The following is a 26,147-nucleotide window of genomic DNA, read 5'->3' on the forward strand; positions in this document are numbered from 1 at the left end:
TGTAGATTTTTTGCTAAATATTTCACAATTAGATTGAATTTAATGATATGATACATGGTAAAATCTTCATAATTGGACATATGCTGAAGCTGCGCATGTGAAGTGGAATGGTTACTGGAGAACAGGACCTGTAGCTAATGGAGTATGTTCTGACAAGATCTGGAAAATCCTGCTGCGTATACATACATTGTTCTGTAAAACTTTGGCTGAAGAAGGTACAAATGACTGATCTGATCAACTGCTTAAATAAGGAAGAGCTGGCCATTTCTAGCCAGTGAGGCAGTCCAAAGATATCTACCTAAACATTTGGGTACTAGTATTTCTAGGCACATTGGGGCAGATTTAACATTCAGCAGGTATTTAAGTTGTGTTTGGAAGCCTTTTTGGAGTATTTTATACGACAGTGTTATTACACTGCTTTAGGCAGTGTGGTACATGTTGTTTTATCTTGACATGTTGGATTACTTCTTTACCTGTTCTTGTGAATGTAAATGTGTCTTGCAACACTAAAGAAAAAAAATTGTGATAAGATGTCTCAAAATGGAGTGGATTATTTAATCCCAAAAAAGGCAAACTTTATTTTTTTTACCTTAAAAGACTAACAAATGATTGGCTGTTTAGCTTCTATCATTTTTAAAATAATGATAAAGTTTTATTTCTATAGCACCATCATTTTTTAGCTCTGTACAGATCAATGTTTAGCTGTATTGTAAGAGGACTTGTCTCAATCACAAGAATCTTTGTTATCTTCATCTTATCTCAATCTTAAGAGACCTGAGAGAAGGCTTTATTATTCATTTTGTTCTCCCGTGACTGCGCCTTTTAAACACACCAAATTGTGTTGGATGATAGTATTCAATGGTATATGGAACTTTCTACGTGCAGTTCATTTGCTTTTGTTTATTTTAAAACCGTTTTTGACTTGCATCTGAAACAGCTCAAGGATCCTTTTGTGTTGTGAGTCATGTATGACAGAATATTTACCATAGTGTGTAAACAAGGAGGTGGAAAATAATTGTTCCACATCAAATAAAGGTAACTCTGTTTTATAATGTAATATAAGGACACACCTTTAGAAATGATGCCACTTACACACTGAGCGTCTCTAGTAGATCTACTATCTAGGAACATGTTGCTTTGTATTGTACTATGCAGTATGTCAATCTAATAGATTCTGTCATCATCAGTTGTCTTCATGTCTTGGAGCTGTTAATACATTGACAATGGATGCTTCTACTGACCTTCCTGTGTATCAGTATAGTTAGTTTACTCTTGCTATTCTTACTTGGAAAATAACTACCCAATATATTTAAGTACATTTATTCACAAGTTTAACAAAGCCATGGTTTATTGAATACATTGAATTTCTAAGTAAATTTCACTCAGGGGATGAAATGTAAAGCCTTATAATCAGACCATGGGATTTTTTTCTTGTAGCTGTAAACCCCAGGAAGCAGGCAGACCTGCTCTGAGTGCTGAAACAGGATGAGGATACCACAGAGTCGGATTTCAGCCCTTAGAAGAACCCTTAAGCCTTCCATCCCTGCCAGGCAGATGAAAAGATTAGCTTAGTGGATTGCTTTCATATCAAGTATTAGGAGCTAACAAAGCTCAATTAAAGGGCATTGAGCATTTAGAACCATGTTTACCATGTACATATTCTTACAGTGTTCTTCTCTGTAAATATGTTTATAATCTGGCTAATGAAGAGTCCAGAATACAGTTGGCCATCTGTGTTGAGATGTTTCACACATGTTAGAGGAGGATGGCATTAAAGGGATTGTTTAGTTGCATCAATGTTTCCCCTATGCAAATGATAAGGTATAACTTGCTGATTGGTGGGGGGCTTGTTGAACGTAAACAATTAATGAAAGCTAGTCATATATCTGTTGTAAGAGTTTGTGTAAGATACTGACAAAAGATGATGTCCCAGCTTATCTACACCTATCTATAGACCACAGTGCGTTAACTCCATCATCACTATTGCTGGCTATGGCCATGAGAAGGCTTCAAAGTATCACTAGATGCTGTTACTTGAGCACAGGCAAGATAGAAGCCCATGTGATAATAGAAGAAAAATAGAAGAAAAAAATAAAGTCCGAAAATAAAAGCAGTTTAAAAAAGTTATATATTTTGTCACCTGGTTTACTATTGGAGACTCATTCCCTTTAAGTATTTGGCGTCCGTTGTGTTTTCTTAGCGTGTCAATTCTTGTGTTATGATTTCTTGTGAGAACCTTTTCATCTTCAGCACAAATTTTAGGGGATCTTGGTCTTCCCATATAGTGTCAGTAAGCAAGTGTGTGGCCTGGTCATCCGCCTCACTGTGGCTTGTGGCCCTGAGAAATATAATATTTGATTGATGTATAGTTCTGCAGCATATTTACAGTGTTGGCCACAAAATATGTGTAAGAGCTTATTTGTATGTTACACCTTCAACAGAGACCAACTTTGTGATGCCATGTTCAGCTAGGAAATGAGGAGAAGGGCAAGTACTTTGCTCACTTTGGAGCACTAGTTGTGCAGACCCTATCGGACAGAAGTTACAAGGGATCACATCCTCATGATCAGTGGAGATTTCATTGTTGGATCCTCACGGATCGAAATGATCGCTTATGCTGTTATGGAATATCTAAGTATTTAAGTGAATTTTGGGAATAAATGGCTGCCTTCTGTTGCATTGTAGCAGGTGTACATTGTGACATATATTGCTTTTGGAGGAAAATGCAATCCACTTGAACTATTTTATTGTGTTTCTCACTCTCCATAAGCTACATGTGTGCTTTTAACTGTAATTGTTCCATCACTTGGCAAATATTTATTTCACAGCGGCACTCATACCATCTGAAGTGATGTGCTGAACATTGTGCTCACCTTGAACAGCTCCTGTCATCACCTCTTCTCTGACGCCCAGTGATATGTAACTAGGCCCGGAGCAGCCGCCATGCACCTGTACTCCTCATTGTCTTTAACTGGTGTTTTCTGGGTAAGCCTGGAAAATCTTTTCTTGGAAAGAAAATTGTACTTTAAATGTTTGCAAATTCAACATTTGAAAGTCTTGGGCCTATTTGGGGGAATTAAACTATGCAATTACAATTGAGAAATGTAGTGAAATTGAGGTCATAGACAAACTGATTGATTACTTTATTAGCCAAAGGGATCTGACTGGTGGTCATACACATATGTCTGTGGTGTTAGGGTAGCATATTAAGCGTAATGTTAAAAGTTGATTTTAGAAGAAACAAAGCCATGGACAACAAGATTATAACACAATTACCGCAGTCATAGTGCCTGGATCTATGAGTAAATGTCTCTGGTTTATCATGCTTGATTTTGATTTGTAAATTTCCTTTAAATATTTCTAGTTGCCCATGGCAGCAGTCACAGCTCGGGTTTCATTTTACCAGTGCTCATGAATATTTTAAAGGGGAGCTGTGATTGGATGCCATGGGCAACTACAAATATTCTGACTTTCAGACAGCTTGATAAATCTGCCCCTTTATGCCGGCGCTGACTGCCAGGCTTCATACGGCGGTCAACACCTCCTCGTACCACTCCCTCATGAATATGCTGGACTGCTGTAAGCTTGGTCCGGTGTTCTGAAGGCTACATAGGGCAGTGTTTGCTACCTTTATCGGAAGGTTCCAATAAAACTAGCAATTTAACACTGCTATCACTCTGGTAGGGCTAGGAAGCTTCTGACTTTAGTAGCTGCTCCTAGATAGGTCCTCTTTAACCACCAGCATCAAAGATTGTTTTTATCAGAATTAATTGTTCTCATTGTCTAAAAAAGACTGGTTCCCTTTTAAGGGTTTTTGGACCATTTCTAGGCCGTAGACAAACTAATAGCTGGTCTAAATAAGACTTCACAGTCTTAAACTACTTCAGACTAATCATCCAATATTTAAAACGGTTGCATAAACATCATAAAACATACCACCAATAATTAAAAGTTGGCACTTAAACCTCAACAACAGTCTGGTCTGTATTTATTATGGTAAAGTACAGTGACAGAATTGTTCATTTGTCCTTAATCTTTAAAGGTTGTTTAAATCCTATAATAATTCTGTATTTTACCTCATTTACATGTCATCTTGTTCTTCCAAAGCAGTGTCCCAGCTAACTCTCTAATGCCCCTCCAATCCAGCCTTAACTCTGCTGCCCGTCTAATCCATCTCTCGCTTCACTTCTCTCTGTCTCTCCACTGGTTACATTTTGCACAAATTGAGTTTAAAATATTAACCAAGAGTTACAAAGCCGCCCATAACATGTCCCCTCCGTAAATATCTCTGATCTAATCTGCCAATACCATCCCGCAAGAAATCTGCACTCATCACAGGATCTTCTGCTTCACTCTGTCTACTTTTCTCACAATTATCTCCAGGATTCCTCCAGTGCATCCTCCGTACAAATTGTGTTAGACTACCCACACCTTCCAAACCTTCAAACGTAAGCTGAAAAGCTATCTGCTTAGGACCTTCTGTAAGACACAATTGAGGACATTTCCATAAAGTGTCGGTGTCTATTTCTGGTGCCAAGACCATTTTCTGTCTCTGGGACCAAAATCTGTCCCGAGCTCCAGAAATATGTCTAGCAGTCGGAGAACCAGCTGAGCACCCTGCTCTGGAGTGGTGCAATGGCCACTGCGGCAATGCATAGTGGTTGACCTTGTCCAGCAGATAGTCCAGTCAGAATTGGACACCAGAAGGACAGGCAGCAGAGATCCTAATGTGGTGAGTGTTTTGCCAACAGCATCCTAACAGCCATCTACACTTAATCGTACAATTAATCCAAAATCTATGATAACAATTGCAGTGGAACGCAATTTGATTTTAAACACCACTTTTCAATAGTAAGTTCCCTGCAGCACGGTTTTGTGTCCCTGCTAGACCAAATTTCTTTTGGTCTACTTTCCGCCAGTTTATAGCATCCAAAAACTGCTATGACACACATTAATTGTGTCGGAGCAGGCTGTAAAAGTCACTTTTTTTTCTGGCAGGGGAAAACAGAACATGTGGTGAGAGTACCACAAAACTGGTGGAAACGCCATAGTAAATGTCCCGCAATAACCCCATTACTTTGCTCCCTCACCTTGTGTCTCCATCTTTTCTACCATATAGATTGTCATCCCTCACAGGCAGAGTCCTCCTCCCTCTTGTTCCAGATCTCTGTAGTTTTTGTATTTTGTAATTGTATTTCTTCTTGCCTTAATGTAATGTATGTGAACCCCTTTCTTAGTGTATAGGATCATGGAATTAATGGTGTTTTATAAATAATAATAAAAATGATGATTCCCCTCAAAAAAAGGCCATAGATAAGCATTGTGACCTCAGTTTCTAGTATACCATTGTTTGAAAATGTTTATTTCTGTGTTCGTAATGTAATTATAAGTAAGGAAACCTATGTAAACCCTTGAATATGTTCCAATGGTGTTTTGTAATTTTCTAATCTATTATCCACAATTTTTTTTTTGTATGTTTAAACTTTCGACATGCAAAGCAAAGATAATTGAGTTTGCACTGCACCACAGGAATAAAACCAGGAGTGGGGAGCATTGGCAGGCTGCCTGGCACAGATCATCTTCTCCTTGGACAGATAATCTGTTGTCCTGTGTGTGCTATGTATAGGAACTGCTGTACCAGCAGACACAGAGCACAGGCTAGTGCAGCTTGTCTGCCCTTTTGTTGTGTTTAAATTGAGTCTATGTATTGTGTTGATTCCCTTCTTCCGTCTGCCTAGTTAAACTATTACCTGGAAAAAGGAGACTGTAGATCAGAATCATTTATTCATTTGTGTCAGAAATGGGGCTACACTTCCAGGCTGGCTGTGTTTGCTATTGCAGCCTAGTTCTATTTAGTTCTGGTACATTTTGTCTATCCCGTCCCCTCTTGTATGAAGCTATGCACCATTTAAAGCAAACTCGTCTAAAGCTAGACACTCCACAATTTACTACATTTTATGCCAAGGTCGGGTTGCAACCACAATGATAAATCTGTTGCTACTAAAGAATACTGACATGATTCTATTTTGTTAACAAATGAAATAGGAAATTGGGATTGTTGATCTTGAAGTGATTTGAAGTGTTTAATCTTCTGTGTTTTATCAGATCAGTATCTTGATCCTAGTGACTATTCTAACGTAGTTTTAGAATGATTTATGATTACTTGTATTATTATTTGGGTATTCTGTATGAATCCCAGAAATTAGCCTTATTGTGATATTGTTATCAGCAATGTATTTATGCTTCAGTCCTATCAACTTGTAGCATTATTCCTGCACTATTTATTGGGTGAACAAACTACAATTTCTAGCCCAATACTCCCTGTAGTCCCATTATTTATATGAAGTATTCTAGCAACTTAGAACCAAAATACTATGATACAGTAGATGGAATTGTAGTACTGTAGTATTCCCTGAGTAATATGCTTAATCAACAAACTCCACCGTAATTAAGACTAATATTCTCACTATACACAACATCAATTGTATTTTTATATGTAAAATCTGGGGAAAGGATTTTTTTCTTTAAATAAAAGTGGTTTTAGTAGCCAGTCAATGGATAGCACATACAATAATTCTGTGTTGCAGAATATTGTTATTTTGATAAGGTACAGTCCCTTCCTTCCTGTGCCATGTTAAAAAAGTCACTTTTTACCGGAAATGTGTCTTGGACTCTGTAGATCAGTGGATCATGCTGTGACCCCGCAATACAGTTCCTCATGCTGTGGTGACCCCAAACCATGCAAGTCACAGTAAAATTGCGGCTCCGATGGCTTTAGGCGACCCCCGGTTTTGTCCGTTCGACCCCCGCTGGGGTCCCGACCCACAGGTTGAGAACCACTGCTGTAGATCCTAAACACATGCTTCTTTAACTCCCTGTATCTCCACTTCCATAGCTCACAGAATCATGATCCAATTTGATAGATGAGATTCTCACCCCTAAAATTATATCCTAAGTTTGGTTCTAGGTGCTTTAGAGACCAAGTTAGTGGTAATTCCCCCTTCAACCTGTCAGTGTGACTCCTTGCATGTATATGACTTTGGAATGAGTTTGAGTAAAGAGGGGCGACAATTTTGTTTTGGAGATAAGCAAGGCAGATGCATATGAAGAAGAAGAATTAGGATACTTTTATTGCACAGGAATGAATCCCTGTAATTAGAGTTTTTTCCTTTACGAGTAAAATAAAAGAGGGAATACTAAACATGTGCCATATGTTATGTGTGGAGGAAGTGTTTGTTTAGTGGTTTAAAATTTTTTGACAGGTTGCCTTTGAGAGTATGTTATAATAGAGAGTTGCAAGTTAAAGGGACAATCCAGTTAAATTTAATTCATTGAATAATCATGGTACAGGGTCTAAAGGAGGAACATTTACATTCTAGAACTTTGCTAGAAACTAGCATCATGCTCTACACCAGGGGTAGGGAACCTATGGCTCGGGAGCAAGATGTGGCTCTTTTGTTGGCTGCATCTGGCTCTCAGACAGATCTCTAATAAATAGTGATGGCTGCTGTGTGTCTCTTAGACTGTTCACAGGCAGCAATGTTTCTGCTGCCTACGTCCTTTGTATGACCCAGGTGCCATCGCCGCCATCATCTAAGACTGGGTCAAAGAGAAGAGCGTGGGAGCGATGAGGAACTGGCTGCAGGGAGTGCTGGGAAGTGAATATTCTTTTTTTTTTTTTTTTTTTGCTGTGCCTACCTATCTACTGGGAGTATGTGCTATGGGCAGCACCAATCAGCGGCGCACTATCCCTTTAAATATGCAAGCACCGGCACTCGCCTACTGGAGCCCAAAAGTGGTGAGTTGAGTGAGCTCGGAAAGGGGCGCCGCCACGGAGAGGGGCACGGGTGTGCATGCGATCGAGACGTAGATCGCAGGGGCACCTGTGACGCTGGGACTACCAATCTACTGGGGGGCATATGGTACGGCTCTCTTGGAATAACATTTTAAAATGTGTGGCGTTCATGGCTCTATCAGCCAAAAAGGTTCCTGACCCTTGCTTTACATTGTTAGATTTTGGGAGCAGGGTCCACACTCCTATTGTTCTATGTGACTGTTTCTACTTTATAATGTCCTATTTTATTTGTATATGTACCCTATGAGTTGTAAAATGCTACAGAAAATGATGGCACAATATAAAGAAAGATTATTACTATGCTCCTCTTTTTGGGCCCTGAACAAAGGTATATCCAATTGGTAAGATCACAAAGGTTCTTTTTTCACTCATTAATGTACACTCTGCACCCCATCAGAAAATTTGCAAAAGTATCTACATTTTGTTTTTGTTTTTTTCTGTCAAGATTGGGTGCAGAGTGTACATTAACGATTCAACCCCCCCACCCCCCTTTTGTGCTTATCAAATGGCTACAATCAAACAGAGTGAAAAGTTTAAAGGAGTCTGAATATGTTGCGTACCCACTGTATTTCATTAAATCAGCTGTGACTGGAGTCTTCCTTTAAGTTTGCAGGATTCCTGTCAGGGTCTTCTCTGCTTTTTCCTTGCTAAAATAACTCATAGAATTACTAATGATACGTATAGTAATAACTTCCTGCAGGGATTGAATGTAACTTATGTATAGGACAGTGCATAGGGGATATCCCTGTGTATATAAGCCCGAATGGTTGGGAGCAAGTGTAGAATGCCCTGAGCATGTTATGTGTGCCCTGAGTAAACATGTAGCAGGTGTCTATCATACTAGGGCACTGTGACACTGCACAACACATTGAGATCCTGTCTACAGTCGCTCTATTACTGATATGCTCAGCCCTTTGTGCTCTCATGTGACTTAACCATTACTCATTTTTCTGGAATAAAGTTCACATTTTCAGCTTCCCATATGCTTTATTTACCTCACAAGATATTCGATCATTCTAAGTGTGCACATTTAGTTGTGCAGTTGTATATAGTGTCAGAAATCATAGGAGTATTTACAGGGAAAGAAGGGCACATAAAAGCACATCATGCACCCTTTACATGAGATGCTGTCTCCTGGGATTTCCTTCATTACAAGCAGCTGTTCCATTCGAGTCAACATCCCAGGGGAGTTCAAGTTTGTTATTAACTATTTGCTATTCCAAACCTATAAGATATTTCCGACAATTCCCGGATCCAGTGTAGCTGTACATCCAATAAACCAGATTTCTTTGTTTTTTCCATAAGTTTCAGAATATTTGTCAATAATAATAATAATCTTTATTTATATAGTGCCATCAAATTATGCTGCACATTACAAATCATAGGGGACATATACAAATATAATATTACATTACAGAGTACAAACAGTCATATGGAACAATTTGAGTGAGGGCCCTGGTCACAAGAGCTTACATTCCATGAGCATGAAGGGAAAGGACATATAATGGATTACTAAAGAGAGAGTTGACATTTCATGCAGTTAGTGAGTGTGATAGGCTTTCCTAAAAAGATGGGTTTTAAGAGCACGTTTGAAACTTTGGAGGGTGGGTATTGCAGAAAATTGGTGCAGCTCGGGAGAAGTCCTGGAGACAAGCATGAGAGGTTCGAATTATGGTAGAGATTACTCTAGTATCAGTGGCAGATCATGGGTTGGGTGATAGACTGAGATGAGAGAAGAGAGGTAGGGAGGTGTAGCATTAAGCAGTGCTTTGTGGATGAGGGTTATTACTTTAAACTGAATTCGGAAGGAGACAGGCAGCCAGTGCAGTGATTGGCACAGACTGGAGGCAGACCCTGGCTGCTGCATTAAGAATAGATTGTAGAGGAGAGAGTTTAGTGAGTGGAAGACCAGTTAGTAGGGAGTTACAGTAGTCGAGAGTAAATCAGCGCAACAATTAGCATTTTAGAAGTTTCAATTGTCAGAAATGTTAAATATCTGAAAACGTAAAATATCTGTAGAAGCTGTATTATAAAAATATTGAACTATTAATTTGCATTTAGGAAGTTAATTTTCTGAAAAAACGTCTACTCTTTACATATGATTTTCCTTTTTTTAGACTCAGAAATTCATTGGAAGACACAATGGAGAATTTCCTCAAAAACATGCTGACATCTGACTCTACAGCAAAATCAAGACACCCTCGAGTGAGACCAGTGACCTGCATGACGCAGCTACACCTGCTGTACTCTTTAACATGCTTCAGCATTCTCTTCTCCATAACAGGTGATTCCTTCTATACGAAAGTAACCTAGGAATTCTGTACTGTTATTAGTCTACATAAAGCAAGCAATCCAAACTGTGGGATTGTTCTTAGTACGCAGCATGCACACATTGTGTTTGAATTATGTGTTAAAATGTAATTCAAGCGCATCAGGAAGGTGCTACTTCCAAATAATGCAGATGCCTTTAAACCAAAACGCAATGCATGTTTTGACAGTTAATACAAGACATGTTGCTTGGTTCCAAACACAACAGTTAGGTCTACACACATCTAAGTTCCCTCCGTGATTGAATTGTGTTTCTAGTACAGTTTGTGTCATCAGAAACTGAATGCTTATGGAGTACAATTAGTGAGACAGGCAATTGTGCTAACACTTCTAATCGAATAGCCAGATAGAAGAGTGTAGTGAGTGAGTTTTGGAGAAGGGAGGCTAACTTGAATTGTTGCCCCCTCCATGTGAGAGGGATGGGAGCTAGAGAACGGGTGACACTAGAAGTAAAACACAACCTATGAGATTACTATCTCTCTGAATAAGGGAAACACTGACTACTCACTAATCAACGTTAAAATATATGTGTAGTCAGACTTGTAACAATAACTCAGCAAAATGATAATTTTAACCTTATTTCTTTGGCTAATGTGCACTATTTTAACTAATAAAAGTTATTCTTTAGTAACAAATGGGTTAATTTGCCCTATTGGGGTCTTGGTTGAAAATCCTAATAGCAATTCAAACACAACAAGAGTACATGGCATTAGTTGATCATTTATACAATGTGCCTGGCACAGATTGCAAGTCCTTCACAAGAGAGTCCTCCCCAAAGGTGTCTGCGTTTTGATTACATGTTGCTACATACCATGGTCAAAACATATATGTGCTTGTGGGGTTTTTTATTCTGATGTGCTTGCCTTTAAAAATGCAATCTAAGCGTTTAGTGTGAACCTAGCCTCAGCACTTCTACCACGACAGCTACTTGCTCAAAAGCTTCCCCTATCATATAATGTAACCTTTCCCTCTTCAAATCTTGTCCATGTGTACTACCTTTTTCTGTTCTTTGCCTCTTTCTACTCGCAGCAGTTGCACAAGCTAAACCAGAAGTGGCATCAGCAAAGAACTCTTGTCACAGCTTCCAGTTTAGCTTCAGTAGCCTTGGTGGATAGAAAGAGGCAGCGCACAATTAAAGATAATGCACATGCACAAGATTTGAAGAGAGGTTACTTTATGAGATGGGGGAAGCTTCACTGTGCATACAGGCCATGGGTTATTTATTCTTGGAACAATTGTACCTATTGATTCCAGTTCTTTTTGTGGCTCTCACAGGTGTTCCTTGGAAAAATCTTCTAATAATTATTTTCACTTTTCTGTCTGAAATTATGCAGGAAGCGCCTAGTCATAACAAGTTTATAGTAAAATAAGGTTCTTTCCAATTCTGGGTTATGATCCCAACAGTACTCACTGGATCCTCCAGTAGTTTAGAAATGCGTTTTTTTTTGGGGGGGGGGGTGGGGGGTGGGGGGGGGGATACAGGTCCTCTTTAAATATTAAAAAGGTAATTTATTAAAAACTTTTATTAGCTTTTCCTTCTTTATTAGATGATAGGGTAAGTACAGGAGGGAAAACTGACACACCTGTAAAAGCAAAAAGAAAGGAAGAATAAAAGGACAAAGAAACATTTTATAAATTATAAAGTTCACTATTATTATCTGCACTATTGATTTTTGCAGTTTGGGTAAACATATCGTTTGTAAAATAAAGTAAAAGACAACTGCAACAGAGTGCAGATACAACTACATCAGAAAAAAATGCATTGTGTTTCTGAAGCAAAGTCAAAATGCATCCTGAGAAAGGTCATTTCAAACCTTTTTTTTTAATCCATACCCAGTTCTAGTGGGCATTGTGGACTGAGCCCTCTCCTTATAGTGCAGGAGTCTGCTCTATTATACATATAACTGCTCAATCTGTGCTAGCACTAACAGTTGCGGCTTGTGACTACTATCATATTTGTTCTTGTTGCTGCCCCCATGGCTACTGGATACCCTAATGGCAAATAATTAAAGGGGATATTCTCATCTGGACATTCACATTTAATTTAATTCATTTGCCATATATAAACATTTCTTCAATTGGATGTTATTAAAAAAAATGTCCCTGTGTGACGATAATTTCTCATAAATGTAGCCATGTTGTCCTTTAGAAACAAGATGGCTTCCTCGGATAAGACCACCTCAAAATTTGTCAGCGGTGGCCAGACATGTACTATTGCGCCCTGCCTGACCACCTGGCTTCAGCAATCATTACCACAGGACGGCTGTGGGATATGCAGTAACTCCCGGACATTTCATATACAAAACTCTTTTGTTTCTTTGTGCAATAACTCCATCAGAGGTGGTCATATCCAAGGACACAGTCTTGTTTCTTTGGGACCATATCACTACATTTATGAGAAATTATCTTCACACAGGTAAAAACATTTTAATAACATCTAATTGAAGAAATGTATATGTATGGCAGATTAATGAAACTGAATGTGAATGCCCAGATGAGAATACCCCTTTAAGTGATAAACAGCATGTGACGTCCCGACCCCTTAAGGGTACGCAAAGTCAATTAGTTGACCACACAGGGTCCAGTGGCACAGGAAGTGAGACAGGGTTGTCCACACAACCTCCGGTATGTCACAAAACTTGCTCACAACCCTGAATGGCTGACAGACCCCTTTCATATGGATCAGTGAACTAGAGCCTTATCAGCGTTGTAGTCTGCCTCCAAGTTTTGTTATACAGAAGACCAGTCCATAATGGGATTATATCAGGCTAGAAGTCAACCCAGATAGTGTATCTAAACCTGCGATATGGAGCTAGAAATTCATCGACTGAGATAAAAGAACAACTCAGATTAAATTTATATATTTAATTGCATTAAGGCAACACTAGAAAAAACAATGCACACACTTAATTTCTAATCAGCCAATCACATGGCGGCAACTCAGTGCATTTAGGCATGTACATGGTCAAGACAATCGCCTGCAGTTCAAACCGAGCATCAGTATGGGGAAGAAAGGTGATTTGAGTGCCTTTGAACGTGGCATGGTTGTTGGTGCCAGAAGGGCTGGTCTGAGTATTTCAGAAACTGCTGATCTACTGGTATTTTCACGCACAACCATCTCTAGGGTTTACAGAGAATGGTCCAAAAAGAAAAAACATCCAGTGAGCGGCAGTTCTGTGGGCGGAAATGCCTTGTTGATGCCAGAGGTCAGAGGAGAATGGGCAGACTGGTTCGAGCTGATAGAAAGGCAACAGTAGCGCCACCTGTTACAACCAAGGTAGGCAGAAGAGCATCTCTGAACGCACAGTACGTCGAACTTTGAGGCAGATGGGCTACAGCAGCAGAAGACCAGGGTTCCACTCCTTTCAGCTAAGAACAGGAAACTGAGGCTACAATTTGCACAAGCTCATCGAAATTGGACAGTAGAAGATTGTAAAAACGTTGCCTGGTCTGATGAGTCTCGATTTCTGCTGTGACATTCGGATGGTAGGGTCAGAATTTGGCGTCAACAACTTGAAAGCATGGATCCATCCTGCCTTGTATCAACGGTTCAGGCAGATGGTGGTGGTGTGATGGTGTGTGGAATATTTTATTGGCACTCTTTGGGCCCCTTGGTACCAATTGAGCATCGTTGCAACGCCACAGCCTACCTGAGTATTGTTGCTGACCATGTCCCTCCCTTTATGACCACAATGTACCCAACATCTGATGGCTACTTTCAGCAGGATAATGCGCCATGTCATAAAGCTGGAATCATCTCAGACTGGTTTCTTGAACATGACAATGAGTTCACTGTACTCAAATGGCCTCCACAGTCACCAGATCTCAATCCAATAGAGCATCTTTGGGATGTGGTGGAACGGGAGATTCGCATCATGGATGTGCAGCCGACAAATCTGCGGCAACTGTGTGATGCCATCATGTCAATATGGACCAAAATGTCTGAGGAATGCTTCCAGCACCTTGTTGAATCTATGCCACGAAGAATTGAGGCAGTTCTGAAGGCAAAAGGGGGTCCAACCCGTTACTAGCATGGTGTACCTAATAAAGTGGCCGGTGAGTGTATACAGTGTATAATTTAAAAGCAGAGTATAAGCATCCAATAAAAGTATGGTCAGCACTTTTTTCCTACTTTTTTTATGTGATCTTGTGTTGTAATTATCCCCCAGACCAATGGCCAAGGTAGCCCATTTATTTTTATGGGCTGTTTTGCTACACACACCTGCTCCAAGTTGGGTGCAAGGAGCGCCTCTTGCCTGGATCAGCTCAAGAGCCATGGATAATTCTAACTTCTCAATGGGAGGTCATTGTACTACGGTTCTGGTCTCATCAGACCCGTCCGGATCTCCAATATCTTTTAAGATCCTGAACATGATCCATGTAATGTGCTCCCACTCAGAGTACTTATCTCTTCATCCAAGGCCTCCACAATAGTTAGAGACGCAGGTGCACATTTGCCCCACTGCCCAGATCTCAGAAATGTCCCTCGTATCAGGCTGTGGTGGACAATACTTCCATAACCGTCACATTAAGTTATTCACCAGTTATTCAATGATTCTGCCCAAGGTATGAATTGGCTTGCACCCCTAGATAATTAGCCTATCAATTTTGTATTCAGGATTAGGCCAGGGGAGATGAGGGGTGGTTCTGTTCTATTAAAAGACCTGACAAGTGCCCTCCGCTTTGCTGTATACTTCTATATCTTTATCACACAACATATAAGAATTAAAGGGGATGTGAAGTGGCACTTCTAGGGTTCTGTTGTACGGCACTGCTTGTAATGGCCTATTTTTGTCTATTGAGCATTATATGTTCTTCCTGTTGTCAAAAACTAGTGGAAATCATATTTAATTCTAAATTTATAAAACGGTTTCTGTTCTTCAAGCATTTCAAGGGTTAATGTTTCCTTGCAACCATGGGCATCCTAAATTCAGACTTGCACACATTCTGTCACCTCACATGAACATCCCTGGTATATGAAGTGGAATCAGGTCACAGCCTCCCCCTAAAGTGTTTGTGTGGTGGGGGAAGGGCCCAATCTCCTTGTATTTTACATCCAAGTCTGTCTGATGAGCCGTGACAGAGAGATGGCGCCAAGTGATGTCAACATGACTGACTGGGGGGATTTTTTAATATTTTGAAATGGAGCTGTTAGGTATAGTCTAGAGATGGGGCTATGGGCATGAAACCAACCCTGCCAATATGAATTTGGCTGAGACTCCAACTGAGGCTTGTTCTCTCTTTACTTTTCACTCCAACATAGGTGGGAGAAGTAGTTCTTTGTATGGGTGGACTGACTTACAACCAGCTAAAAATATCCAGTCTTATCTAAGAGAAGAAAATAATCTCAATCTACACCCACTTACCTGCTGTGAATAGAAGTTTTGTTTGACTGTGAGCAAGCATACATTTATGTATTCTTTCACCATTTATTATTAACAGCAACAATAAGGCTTTCACTCACTCAGGAATTATGACCTGGCACTTTATTAACCATATCGAAAAGCAGTATACAGCTATGTAGGCTGCATATGTCTGACTAGACACTCCGTGGATGTATATAGTTTGGGTTCACATGTGTGATACACGTGTGTGTGTGTGTGTGTGTGTGTGTATATACCAGAGTTGATTCACTAGGCTCACAAATTTATTTTGTGGATCTAGAGTGCAGTATGTATTGTCATTTGAACCTTACAATTTATTATACATGTATATACTCGAGTATAAGCCGACCTGAGTATAAACTGAGGTACCTAATTTTAACACAAAAAACTGGAAAAAACTATTGACTCGAGTATAAGCCGAAGGGTAGGAAATGCATTGGTCCTAGCCTGCCCCAGTATGCAGCCAGTAGCCCCTGTCCTCCAGTATACAGCCCCTGTCCTCCAGTATACAGCCCCTGTCCTCCAGTATACAGCACCCCTGCCCTCCAGTATACAGCACCCCTGCCCTCCAGTATACAGAACCCCTGCCCTCCAGTATACAGAACCCCTGCCCTCCAGTATACAGAACCCCTGCCCCCCAGTATACAGAACCCCTGCCCCCCAGTATACAGAACCCCTGCCCCCCAGTATACAGAACCCATGCCAGCCCCTGCCCCCCCAGTATACAGAACCCCTGCCCAGCCTATAAGTAAAAAAAGTGTAGTCACCTTCCGACGCCATCCCGGGAGGTCCTCTTCTGTCCAGCGATGCTCCGCCTCCCTCTCTCCGTGCGGTGCCATCGTTCGAGCTATGACATCAGTGGTCATCGCCTTCGGCACACACTGTGATGTCAGCAAGCCGCTGACGTCACAGCTCAATCAACAGCAGCGCACAGAGAGAGGGAGCCGGACAGTCATTGGACAGTAGAGGACCTCCCGGGGTGGTGTTGGAAGGGGAGTGCGCTTTTTTTTTTTTGGATAGACTAGAGTATAAGCTGAGTTACGGTTTTTCAGCACATTTTTTTTGTGCTGAAAAACTCGGCTTATACTCGAGTATATACGGTAGTTTGGTTCTTTATGGTGAGCCTGACAACACTTTAATACTTGTTGGTTATTAGCACCTTAAATAGCCATGGATCTGAAAACCAGTATTTTATTTCATAATGACAAAGAATTGCAACATAGCCTGGAGACAAACTTTCAGTATGCAGGCCCATTAGTACACAGACATGTGCATACAAATCCCCTCCATAGTGTATATTACATGTGCATGCTCTGACATCCTTACATCATACAGGAGCTCCAAATATTGCTATATCTACTTTACATCCATCCTATATAAATCTACACCATATATATGTAAGTGGAATATGATGCAGGTTCAAGAGCTGATGTGTTACAAAGTAGACAACAGTGATTTCTAAAACTCATTGTGACAGTTGTGTGTGCATGTTCAGTATTTTTAGAGTTTTATATATTAAAATAGCTATTTTACTATCATATTTGCTGTGTGTTGTGGGTTGAGGTAAGCTATTTATCTGCATAATGTCCTTTGGCAATTAAATGGGTTTTTCCATCAAGCATAAATATAGTGTATGTTGTGTCACAGAATAATTTCTATAATGACAGATCTACTTTGAATGTTATAACCTTTTAGTGTTAATTCACTTTTTTTGTTTTCACAGATGCCATCCAAAGCAGTTCTGCATGCCAGAGAGGTAGTATTCTATTTGGTTTTGGTCTGAGGACTAAGAATGATACACACTACTTGAGTGTGGCTGATGGGCCCCACTCTCTGCACTCCTGCCATGAGTCTTGCTGTCAGAGTCACTCCTGCAATGTATTCTGGATGTTAAAGGGCATGTGCATCCTTGCTAACTGTAGGACTCCACAAAATTGTTTAACAAGAAAGATAATCTCTAGAGACTCTCTGTTGGTTCAAATTTTTAAAGACGGCACATCATGGACTTCACTATTTTACCACATTTCAGATAATTTAATAAGTAGAGAGGCATATGATGGAAGGTTACACAGGAGCATGTGGAATACAGGGGCACATCGGAGACATAAAAGACAAGTAGGGGATGGAAAACGGGAAAAAGAACAACAAGCTTTAGAAAAAACCCTGTCAGGGCAAGAACTGACAGCAAAGAAGAACCAGCAAGATGACTTGAAAAGCTTGGGAGCAAACCAAATAGCAAAGGTAAGTAAATTATTTTCTTATGTAAACTGTATACATAAGGGGATTTAAAACATTACCCCCAACTGTTATGAATTATTAATGAAAAATACAATGAGATAACAGCAATCTTTTTAGTCACTAATCGCTGTTCCACTGGCAAGAAAGTTCTAACCTTGGAGCCAAGGTCTCCACAGGACCATAAAATGTACCCTTTAATACCAAGACTCTAACAGCAAGTCCCTTAAAGTGTACCACACCTTTTTTCATCAGTTACCCCTTTATAGGTAATTTGTAGCTGTCAAATATGTAATCTGAGGACACCTAGCTCCTGTGACTACTTCCTTTCACTCCATCAGCGTAGAACTTTGAATTAAAGAAGAGATTCATCAAAGGTCTTAGAGAGAAAGGTAGGGAGAAAGTTTTCCAATTTACCATATATACTTGAATATAAACCGACCCGAGTATAAGCGGAGGCCCCTTAATTTTGCCACAAAAACTGGGAAAACTTATTGACTCGAGTATAAGCGTGTAAAGTAGAAGTGTAAAATACAGCCGCTACAATGTAATAAAATATCCAGTAGACTCCCCTCATTAATAAAATGTCCAGTAGACTCCCCTCATTCATACAAAGTCCAGCAGGGGACCCTCATTCATACAAAGTCCAGCAGGGGACCCTCATTCATACAAAGTCCAGCAGGGGACCCTCATTCATACAATGTCCAGCAGGGGACCCTCATTCATACAATGTCCAGCAGGGGACCCTCATTCATACAATGTCCAGCAGGGGACCCTCATTCATACAATGTCCAGCAGGGGACCCTCATTCATACAATGTCCAGCAGGGGACCCTCATTCATACAATGTCCAGCAGGGGACCCTCATTCATACAATGTCCAGCAGGGGACCCTCATTCATACAATGTCCAGCAGGGGACCCTCATTCATACAATGTCCAGCAGGGGACCCTCATTCATACAATGTCCAGCAGGGGACCCTCATTCATACAATGTCCAGCAGGGGACCCTCATTCATACAATGTCCAGCAGGGGACCCTCATTCATACAATGTCCAGCAGGGGACCCTCATTCATACAATGTCCAGCAGGGGACCCTCATTCATACAATGTCCAGCAGGGGACCCTCATTCATACAATGTCCAGCAGGGGACCCTCATTCATACAATGTCCAGCAGGGGACCCTCATTCATACAATGTCCAGCAGGGGACCCTCATTCATACAATGTCCAGCAGGGGACCCTCATTCATACAATGTCCAGCAGGGGACCCTCATTCATACAATGTCCAGCAGGGGACCCTCATTCATACAATGTCCAGCAGGGGACCCTCATTCATACAATGTCCAGCAGGGGACCCTCATTCATACAATGTCCAGCAGGGGACCCTCATTCATACAATGTCCAGCAGGGGACCCTCATTCATACAATGTCCAGCAGGGGACCCTCATTCATACAATGTCCAGCAGGGGACCCTCATTCATACAATGTCCAGCAGGGGACCCTCATTCATACAATGTCCAGCAGGGGACCCTCATTCATACAATGTCCAGCAGGGGACCCTCATTCATACAATGTCCAGCAGGGGACCCTCATTCATACAATGTCCAGCAGGGGACCCTCATTCATACAATGTCCAGCAGGGGACCCTCATTCATACAATGTCCAGCAGGGGACCCTCATTCATACAATGTCCAGCAGGGGACCCTCATTCATACAATGTCCAGCAGGGGACCCTCATTCATACAATGTCCAGCAGGGGACCCTCATTCATACAATGTCCAGCAGGGGACCCTCATTCATACAATGTCCAGCAGGGGACCCTCATTCATACAATGTCCAGCAGGGGACCCTCATTCATACAATGTCCAGCAGGGGACCCTCATTCATACAATGTCCAGCAGGGGACCCTCATTCATACAATGTCCAGCAGGGGACCCTCATTCATACAATGTCCAGCAGGGGACCCTCATTCATACAATGTCCAGCAGGGGACCCTCATTCATACAATGTCCAGCAGGGGACCCTCATTCATACAATGTCCAGCAGGGGACCCTCATTCATACAATGTCCAGCAGGGGACCCTCATTCATACAATGTCCAGCAGGGGACCCTCATTCATACAATGTCCAGCAGGGGACCCTCATTCATACAATGTCCAGCAGGGGACCCTCATTCATACAATGTCCAGCAGGGAACCCTCATTCATACAATGTCCAGCAGGGGACCCTCATTCATACAATGTCCAGCAGGGGACCCTCATTCATACAATGTCCAGCAGGGGACCCTCATTCATACAATGTCCAGCAGGGGACCCTCATTCATACAATGTCCAGCAGGGGACCCTCATTCATACAATGTCCAGCAGGGGACCCTCATTCATACAATGTCCAGCAGGGGACCCTCATTCATACAATGTCCAGCAGGGGACCCTCATTACTATAATGTATAGTAGAGGCCCCTTAAAAATAATATTCTCTGTACTTGCCTTCTCTTATCTCTATACCTTCTCTTCTCCCTGTCTTTGACATGCCTCTGCCAGGAAGCTGAAGAGAGAGGAAGAAGCCAGAATAATAGATATATATAGTGTAATAGATAGATATACATATATTTGTCTCACACTCGAGTATAAGCCAAGTGGGGGCTTTATCAGCAAAAATTATGCTTGGTATGTACGGTAAAGTTAGGGACTGATAAAGTACAGTTTTGAGATATTGGGGTTTATTTACTAAGGGCCGCATTTGCTTTAGTTTTGCCGACTTTTCAGGGATCGCACTTGCAATTACGCCGGGTTTCACACGACACAAATCTTGGGGCGGGCCGTCAGACAATCTGACGAATTCTGACTATGCGCAGGATTTATCATTTTTTCTTGCATCCACTGCACTTAACATACACCGGGAGGAAGATGGTGAACTCCGGCGGACCTGAGCGGGGAAGCGACACGTGCAGGAAATCGGGCGCATATCTTCATGAATCGCGGCAGAGTTCATCCACGACGGACAGTCCGGATTGGGGATTGCGCAGGGACCAGGTAAGTAAATGTGTTCCATTACATCCCACACATACTGAGTTGGATTTGATGGCCCTGTCACCACATTGAAGTTTTACTGTGTTCCTATTACCTTTACTGAACATTTTTTGCATTTTTCTGCTTAAAGAACCATTTCCATTAGGGAATATCATACCGTGCCATGAACTGGCTTACTATGTTGGTATAAGTGATGAATGTAAAAGTAACATCCACATGTACCCAAGTTTTCTCAGTAGAAGGATCATTTTGATCCTGCCTCTGCCAACCTTGCTGTTTATCCTGCTCCTATCTCTTCCTTATACAAGTGTAACACATGGCACTAAGCCATTCCAATATTGTGAAATTAAACTTGATTCCTTCAGACCGTGCTGCCTGCCTCTATTTTTCCCAGTTCTGATACTGATGTGACCATTGACACTGTGGGGGACATTTATCATGTCTTGTCTACCAATTTTCTAGCAAACAAGGCATGAAAAGTTGCAATCCAGAAATTGTGTCTATTTGTCGGTTTTCTGACCCGCACACCACTTTCTCCAAGAGTTGGAGGACTGTTGCCCCCTTCCCACCCTGAGTAAAAAAAGTAGACATCAATATGTGAATATAGACAGGTTCTCTTTCAACTTATTCCACCTTAGTGCTCCTCCTGGAATAATTAGAATATGTAGAGTGCCTTCTGGATTGAATACTTTTACAGTTGTCCCCCTTTCCCTGAGTTAACTATAAGATAAATCGTGCCCCCCACAATAATAAACTGCCCCTCCTTTGCTAATATATCCTTAACTGGAATCTCCCTCAGTTTATACTGACCCTTATGGAACAACACATGTTGCAAAATGATTTCATCATGTGGTCTGTGCCACAAAGAGGTATCCGCATCAACTGCAGTCAACTGTATCTGCATCTTAAAGTTGTTAATACAATTTCTTCATGTAGCCATACGAATAAGTAAGTAGCCTATTCTAGATGCATTGAGTACTATATACATACCCTCTTAAATGCATTATGTTTACCCCCGCATAATGGACAACATCTGTGGCCCTACTCTAAATAGTCTAATGGTGGGATATATATGCATAATAAAGCTTATTTGACTAAGATGTACGTTAAGATTGAGAAGTCCATATGCTACATTGTTGTGCACTGTGATGAAATCCATTGTTCTTATTGTAAACATAAATGAAGAGCTACCCAGAATTTTATTAGTTTTATCAGATGTCATCTTGCAACCAGGATGTGGGTATTAGCCAATATAAATAACATTGGGCCTCTCAGAAACCGGACCTGCTGAAGTTGTGCAGTAACACTGCCTGGCATATAATAGCACTGGCACATGTAAAATGTTAACCCTTTGCGTTGCATCCCTTTTCCGTTTTTGTGTTTTCGTTTTATGCTTCTTTTCACCCACAAGCCAGAACTATTTTTTATTTTTCCGTTTACTGAGATGAATGCAGGCTTGTTTTCTGGGGAACAAATTGTACTTTCTAGGGGTGCCATTTAATATTCCTTGCAATGTACTTGGAAAGCTGAAAAAAAGGTTGTAAAATTCTATTGTGCTATTTTCTTTGCAAAGGACTGCCTCCCATGGGGCTCCACAGAAGAATACCTTTAATCTGTTCACAAATGACCCTGTGGATGGATAGTAAAGGGTCCTTCTTTGCAGATGATATGAAAATGTATTGTAAAATTTAACATAAAAACTTCAATATCCTGAGTACATGGCAGATGAGATTTAGTGTTGATAAATATAAAGTAATGCATATAGACCTCAGTTAAGATCATAAATGGTGGAGAAAAAGAGAGACTTTGGTATTCTGGTTTCAAGCTAAGCAGTGGTACTCAATGGCAAGCTGCAGCTCCAAATAAAATGTTAGGGTGTACAAAAGGAGATAAAAACTAGGAATCCAGTTTTGGGTCTGTTATGTTTGGAAAATCAATTCATCAGAAGTGATCTGATCTACATGTGCAAACATCTTGCACATAAGTTATTCTTTCTGAAAATGACCCGAGGATATACACTGTGTTCTGAGGAAAGAAGGCTAAGACATTTTACTTAGGAACGGATTTGTTATAGTTAAACTATGGAGGACCCTACCGCATGCCGTAGTAATGGTAGAACTTGTGGTAGCATTTAAGAAAGGGCTAGTTGTGTTTTTAATAACAAATGGCATTTATAGTTATAGATCCATCAATGCACATTGGTAATGATTAGTTTGTTGCAGTTTATGGCAACAAACTATGAGAGTTGGGCTTCTGGATGGAAATGTTGATCCAGGGAATGTTCTGATTGCCACATTTTATTTAATTTTTGCTTGCTACCTAAAAATATTATTTTTTGTTTTATTTGTAGTTAAATTTACAAAAAGTGGAAAAGAAGCCTTTTTTGTAATTTTCAAATTAGAATTTTAGAATTTAGAATTTTCTAGTGTGTGACAATCATTTTGATATATAATATGTATAGTCTCTGGCAACCATGGTAACTATTGAGATGTTTTATAGTATAGAAGGGGATTGTTTTTTCTTTTATTGATTAAAAATTAATGCATGTTTTAAAATATTTATTAATATGTTGTGCTTGTGTGTGTTTTTACTTTGAACCGTGTGTACTCGAGTATAAGCCGACCCAAGTATAAGCCGAGGCCCCTAATTTTACCACAAAAACCTGGAAAAAGCTATTGACTTGAATATAAGCCGAGGGTGGGAAATGCATTGGTCACAGCCTCCCCAGTATATAGCCTGCCAGACCCTGCCCCCCAGTATATCGCCTGCCAGCCCATATCCCCCAGTATATAGCCTGCCCCAGTATATAGCCAGCAGCGGGGGAAGCCGGAAAGGTGAGTCTTGATATATTTTTTTTACTTGAGTATAAGCCGAGTTCGGGTTTTCAGCACATTTTTTTTGTGCTGAAAAACTAGGCTTATACTCGAGTATATATGGATGTCCCCTATGAGCTCACAAAAAGATGTAGCAATAAACTCAAGGGTCTGTGGCTTCACCTGACACGAAGAGAACTGATCATTAGTGCAGGAGCAGGAGAAACTGAAGTGAGGTTGCTTTTGTCTTTTGTCAGCCGGGAGTCTCAAACTGAAAAATCTAATATTCAGTTCTATTCTCTAAAAACTGTTGCCTTGACATGTTGTAGTTAAAAGTCAACCAATTACAATAAAAACTGTTCTACCTATGGATGATAATAAGGCTTTTATTAGGAGGAATTTGGTCTTTCCTGTACCCTAAAATGTATAGGACTGGGCCCATAAATGAGAGCTTCAATTAGCTCCCTTTATTATAGCCCATCTGCATCAATTTACTTTACAATTACACATGGTACAAGACAGGGGTGTCCTCCAAAAAGGGGATTGTGATTGGCAAAGAGGCGCGCAAATGTGGATGACTTTTTTTTTTATATCATCGCTTAGTACCTCTCTGCCTGATGTAATGGCTAAATTTAAGACATGCTCAAGACTATATTTATACAAACGTTAACAATAGTAAATCGGAATTGTGAAACATCACATTAGGACACAGAGACCTCTCTTGTCTAAAATAAAATTACCAGTTATGTGGTCCAATAGCTCAGACATATCATGATAATATACAGTACAAACCAAAAGTTTGGACACACCTTCTCATTCAAAGAGTTTTCTGTATTTTCCTGACTATAAAAATTGTAGATTCACACTGAAGGCATCAAAACTATGAATTAACACATGTGGAATTCTATACTTAACAAAAAATTGTGAAACTGAAAATGTCTTATATTCTAGGTTCTTCAAAGTAGCCACCTTTTGCTATGATTATTGCCTTGTACTCTCTTAGCATTCTCTTGATGAGCTTCAAAAGGTAGTCGCAATACTTTAAGAAATGAAAGTGTCCCCAACTGCAGTTGCAAAAACCATCAAACGCAGCAGACACATCTCTACAACGACTGTTAAGAGGAGACTGTGTGCAGCAGGCCATCATGGTAAAATAGCTGCTAGGAAACCACTGCTAAGAACAGGCAACAAGCAGAAGAGACTTGTTTGGGCTAAAGAACACATGAAATGGACATAAAACAAGTGGAAATCTGTGCTTTGGTCTGAGGAGTCCAAATTTGAGATGTGATGCAAAAAGGTGAACGAATGGACTCTACATGTCTGATTCCCTCCTTGAAGCATGGAGGAGGAGGTGTGTTGGTGTGGGGGTACTTTAATGGTGACGGTGTTGTGGATTTATTCAAAATTGAAGCTGTACTGAACCAGCATGGTTACCACAGCATCTTGCAGCGGCGTGCTCTTCCCACCGGTTTGCGTTTAGGTGGACCATCATTTATTTTTTAACAGGACAATGACCCCAAACACACTTCCAGGCTGTGTAAGGGCTATTTGACCAAGAAGGATAGTGATGGGGTGCTATGACAGATGACCTGGCCTCCCCAGTCACCAGACCTGAACCCAATCGAGATGGTTTGGGGTAAGCTGGACCGCAGAGTGAAGGCAAAAGAGCCAACAAGTGACCTTTTATCCCTGGGAACTCCTTCAAGATTGTTGGAAGAGCATTTCAGGTGACTACCTCTTGAACCTCATCAAGAGAATGCCAAGAGTGTGCAAAACTGTAATCAAAGCCAAAGGTGGCTATTCATAGTTTTGATGCCTTCAGTGTAAATCTACTCTCTGAATGAGAAGGTGTGTTCAAACGTTGGTCTGTACTGAACTTCCAAGAATGTTACCTATTTGCAATCTCTCCTGATTCTTATACCAAAATGTTTTTTGTTAAAATATTCATAATAATAATGTCCATTATTTGGCATGAGAACAAAGCTTGAGTATCTAAAACTAATTCACAACTACAAGAGGGGGGATAATCGGTACCAGACACATTCAAATACTATATTGCAGTTCAATACCGATGAGTAGGGAGCTATAGTAATCTAGGCAAGAGCAAGTCAGTGCGACAATTAATGTTTTAGAAGTTTTAGTTCAGTCTTTGAGAGATTAGACAGAATATGTTAGGGTCCTAACAACATTTGAGCATAGGTGTTTAGGGAAGGGAAATATTGTCCACTTATTGGGGGGGGGGGGATTCATTAAGACTGGCAGTCCTGCACCCATATCCATTAAGAGGCTTCGGTCTCTTAGTAAATTTGTATGCAAACTCTATAGTATCCACCAGCTTTCCTGTCTGCTTCTCGCTCAAAGTGCTCCAAAGTGGCGTACGGGTCTGGGAAACCGCAAATCTGGCGGGGAGGGGGAGATTCAAGTGCCTTCAATGCTAGAAAACTGTCTCAAAAGGCATAATAAATCTCCCCATTGCCTATTATATATGCAATGTTGATTACACCA

General features: G+C 40.7%; 1 protein-coding gene across 2 annotated transcripts in view; it reads left to right on the plus strand.

The window, feature by feature from the left end:
- KIAA0319L (KIAA0319 like) overlaps nt 1–26,147 on the plus strand; it is a 67,166-nt gene that overhangs the window by 4,391 nt on the left and 36,628 nt on the right. Inside the window, exons 3-4 of one of the 2 annotated variants that reach the window (XM_072136847.1) lie at nt 9,973–10,139; nt 17,291–17,808. In XM_072136847.1, the coding sequence (XP_071992948.1) occupies nt 9,998–10,139; nt 17,291–17,808 (660 nt within the window). In that variant the 5' untranslated portion in view covers nt 9,973–9,997. Of the gene's footprint in view, nt 1–9,972; nt 10,140–17,290; nt 17,809–26,147 lie in introns of those variants that run through there. The other variant, XM_072136848.1, reaches the window with a different exon arrangement.

Source organism: Engystomops pustulosus, chromosome 2 (genome assembly GCF_040894005.1).
Source record: "Engystomops pustulosus chromosome 2, aEngPut4.maternal, whole genome shotgun sequence".
Classification (NCBI taxonomy): Eukaryota; Metazoa; Chordata; class Amphibia; order Anura; family Leptodactylidae; genus Engystomops; species Engystomops pustulosus.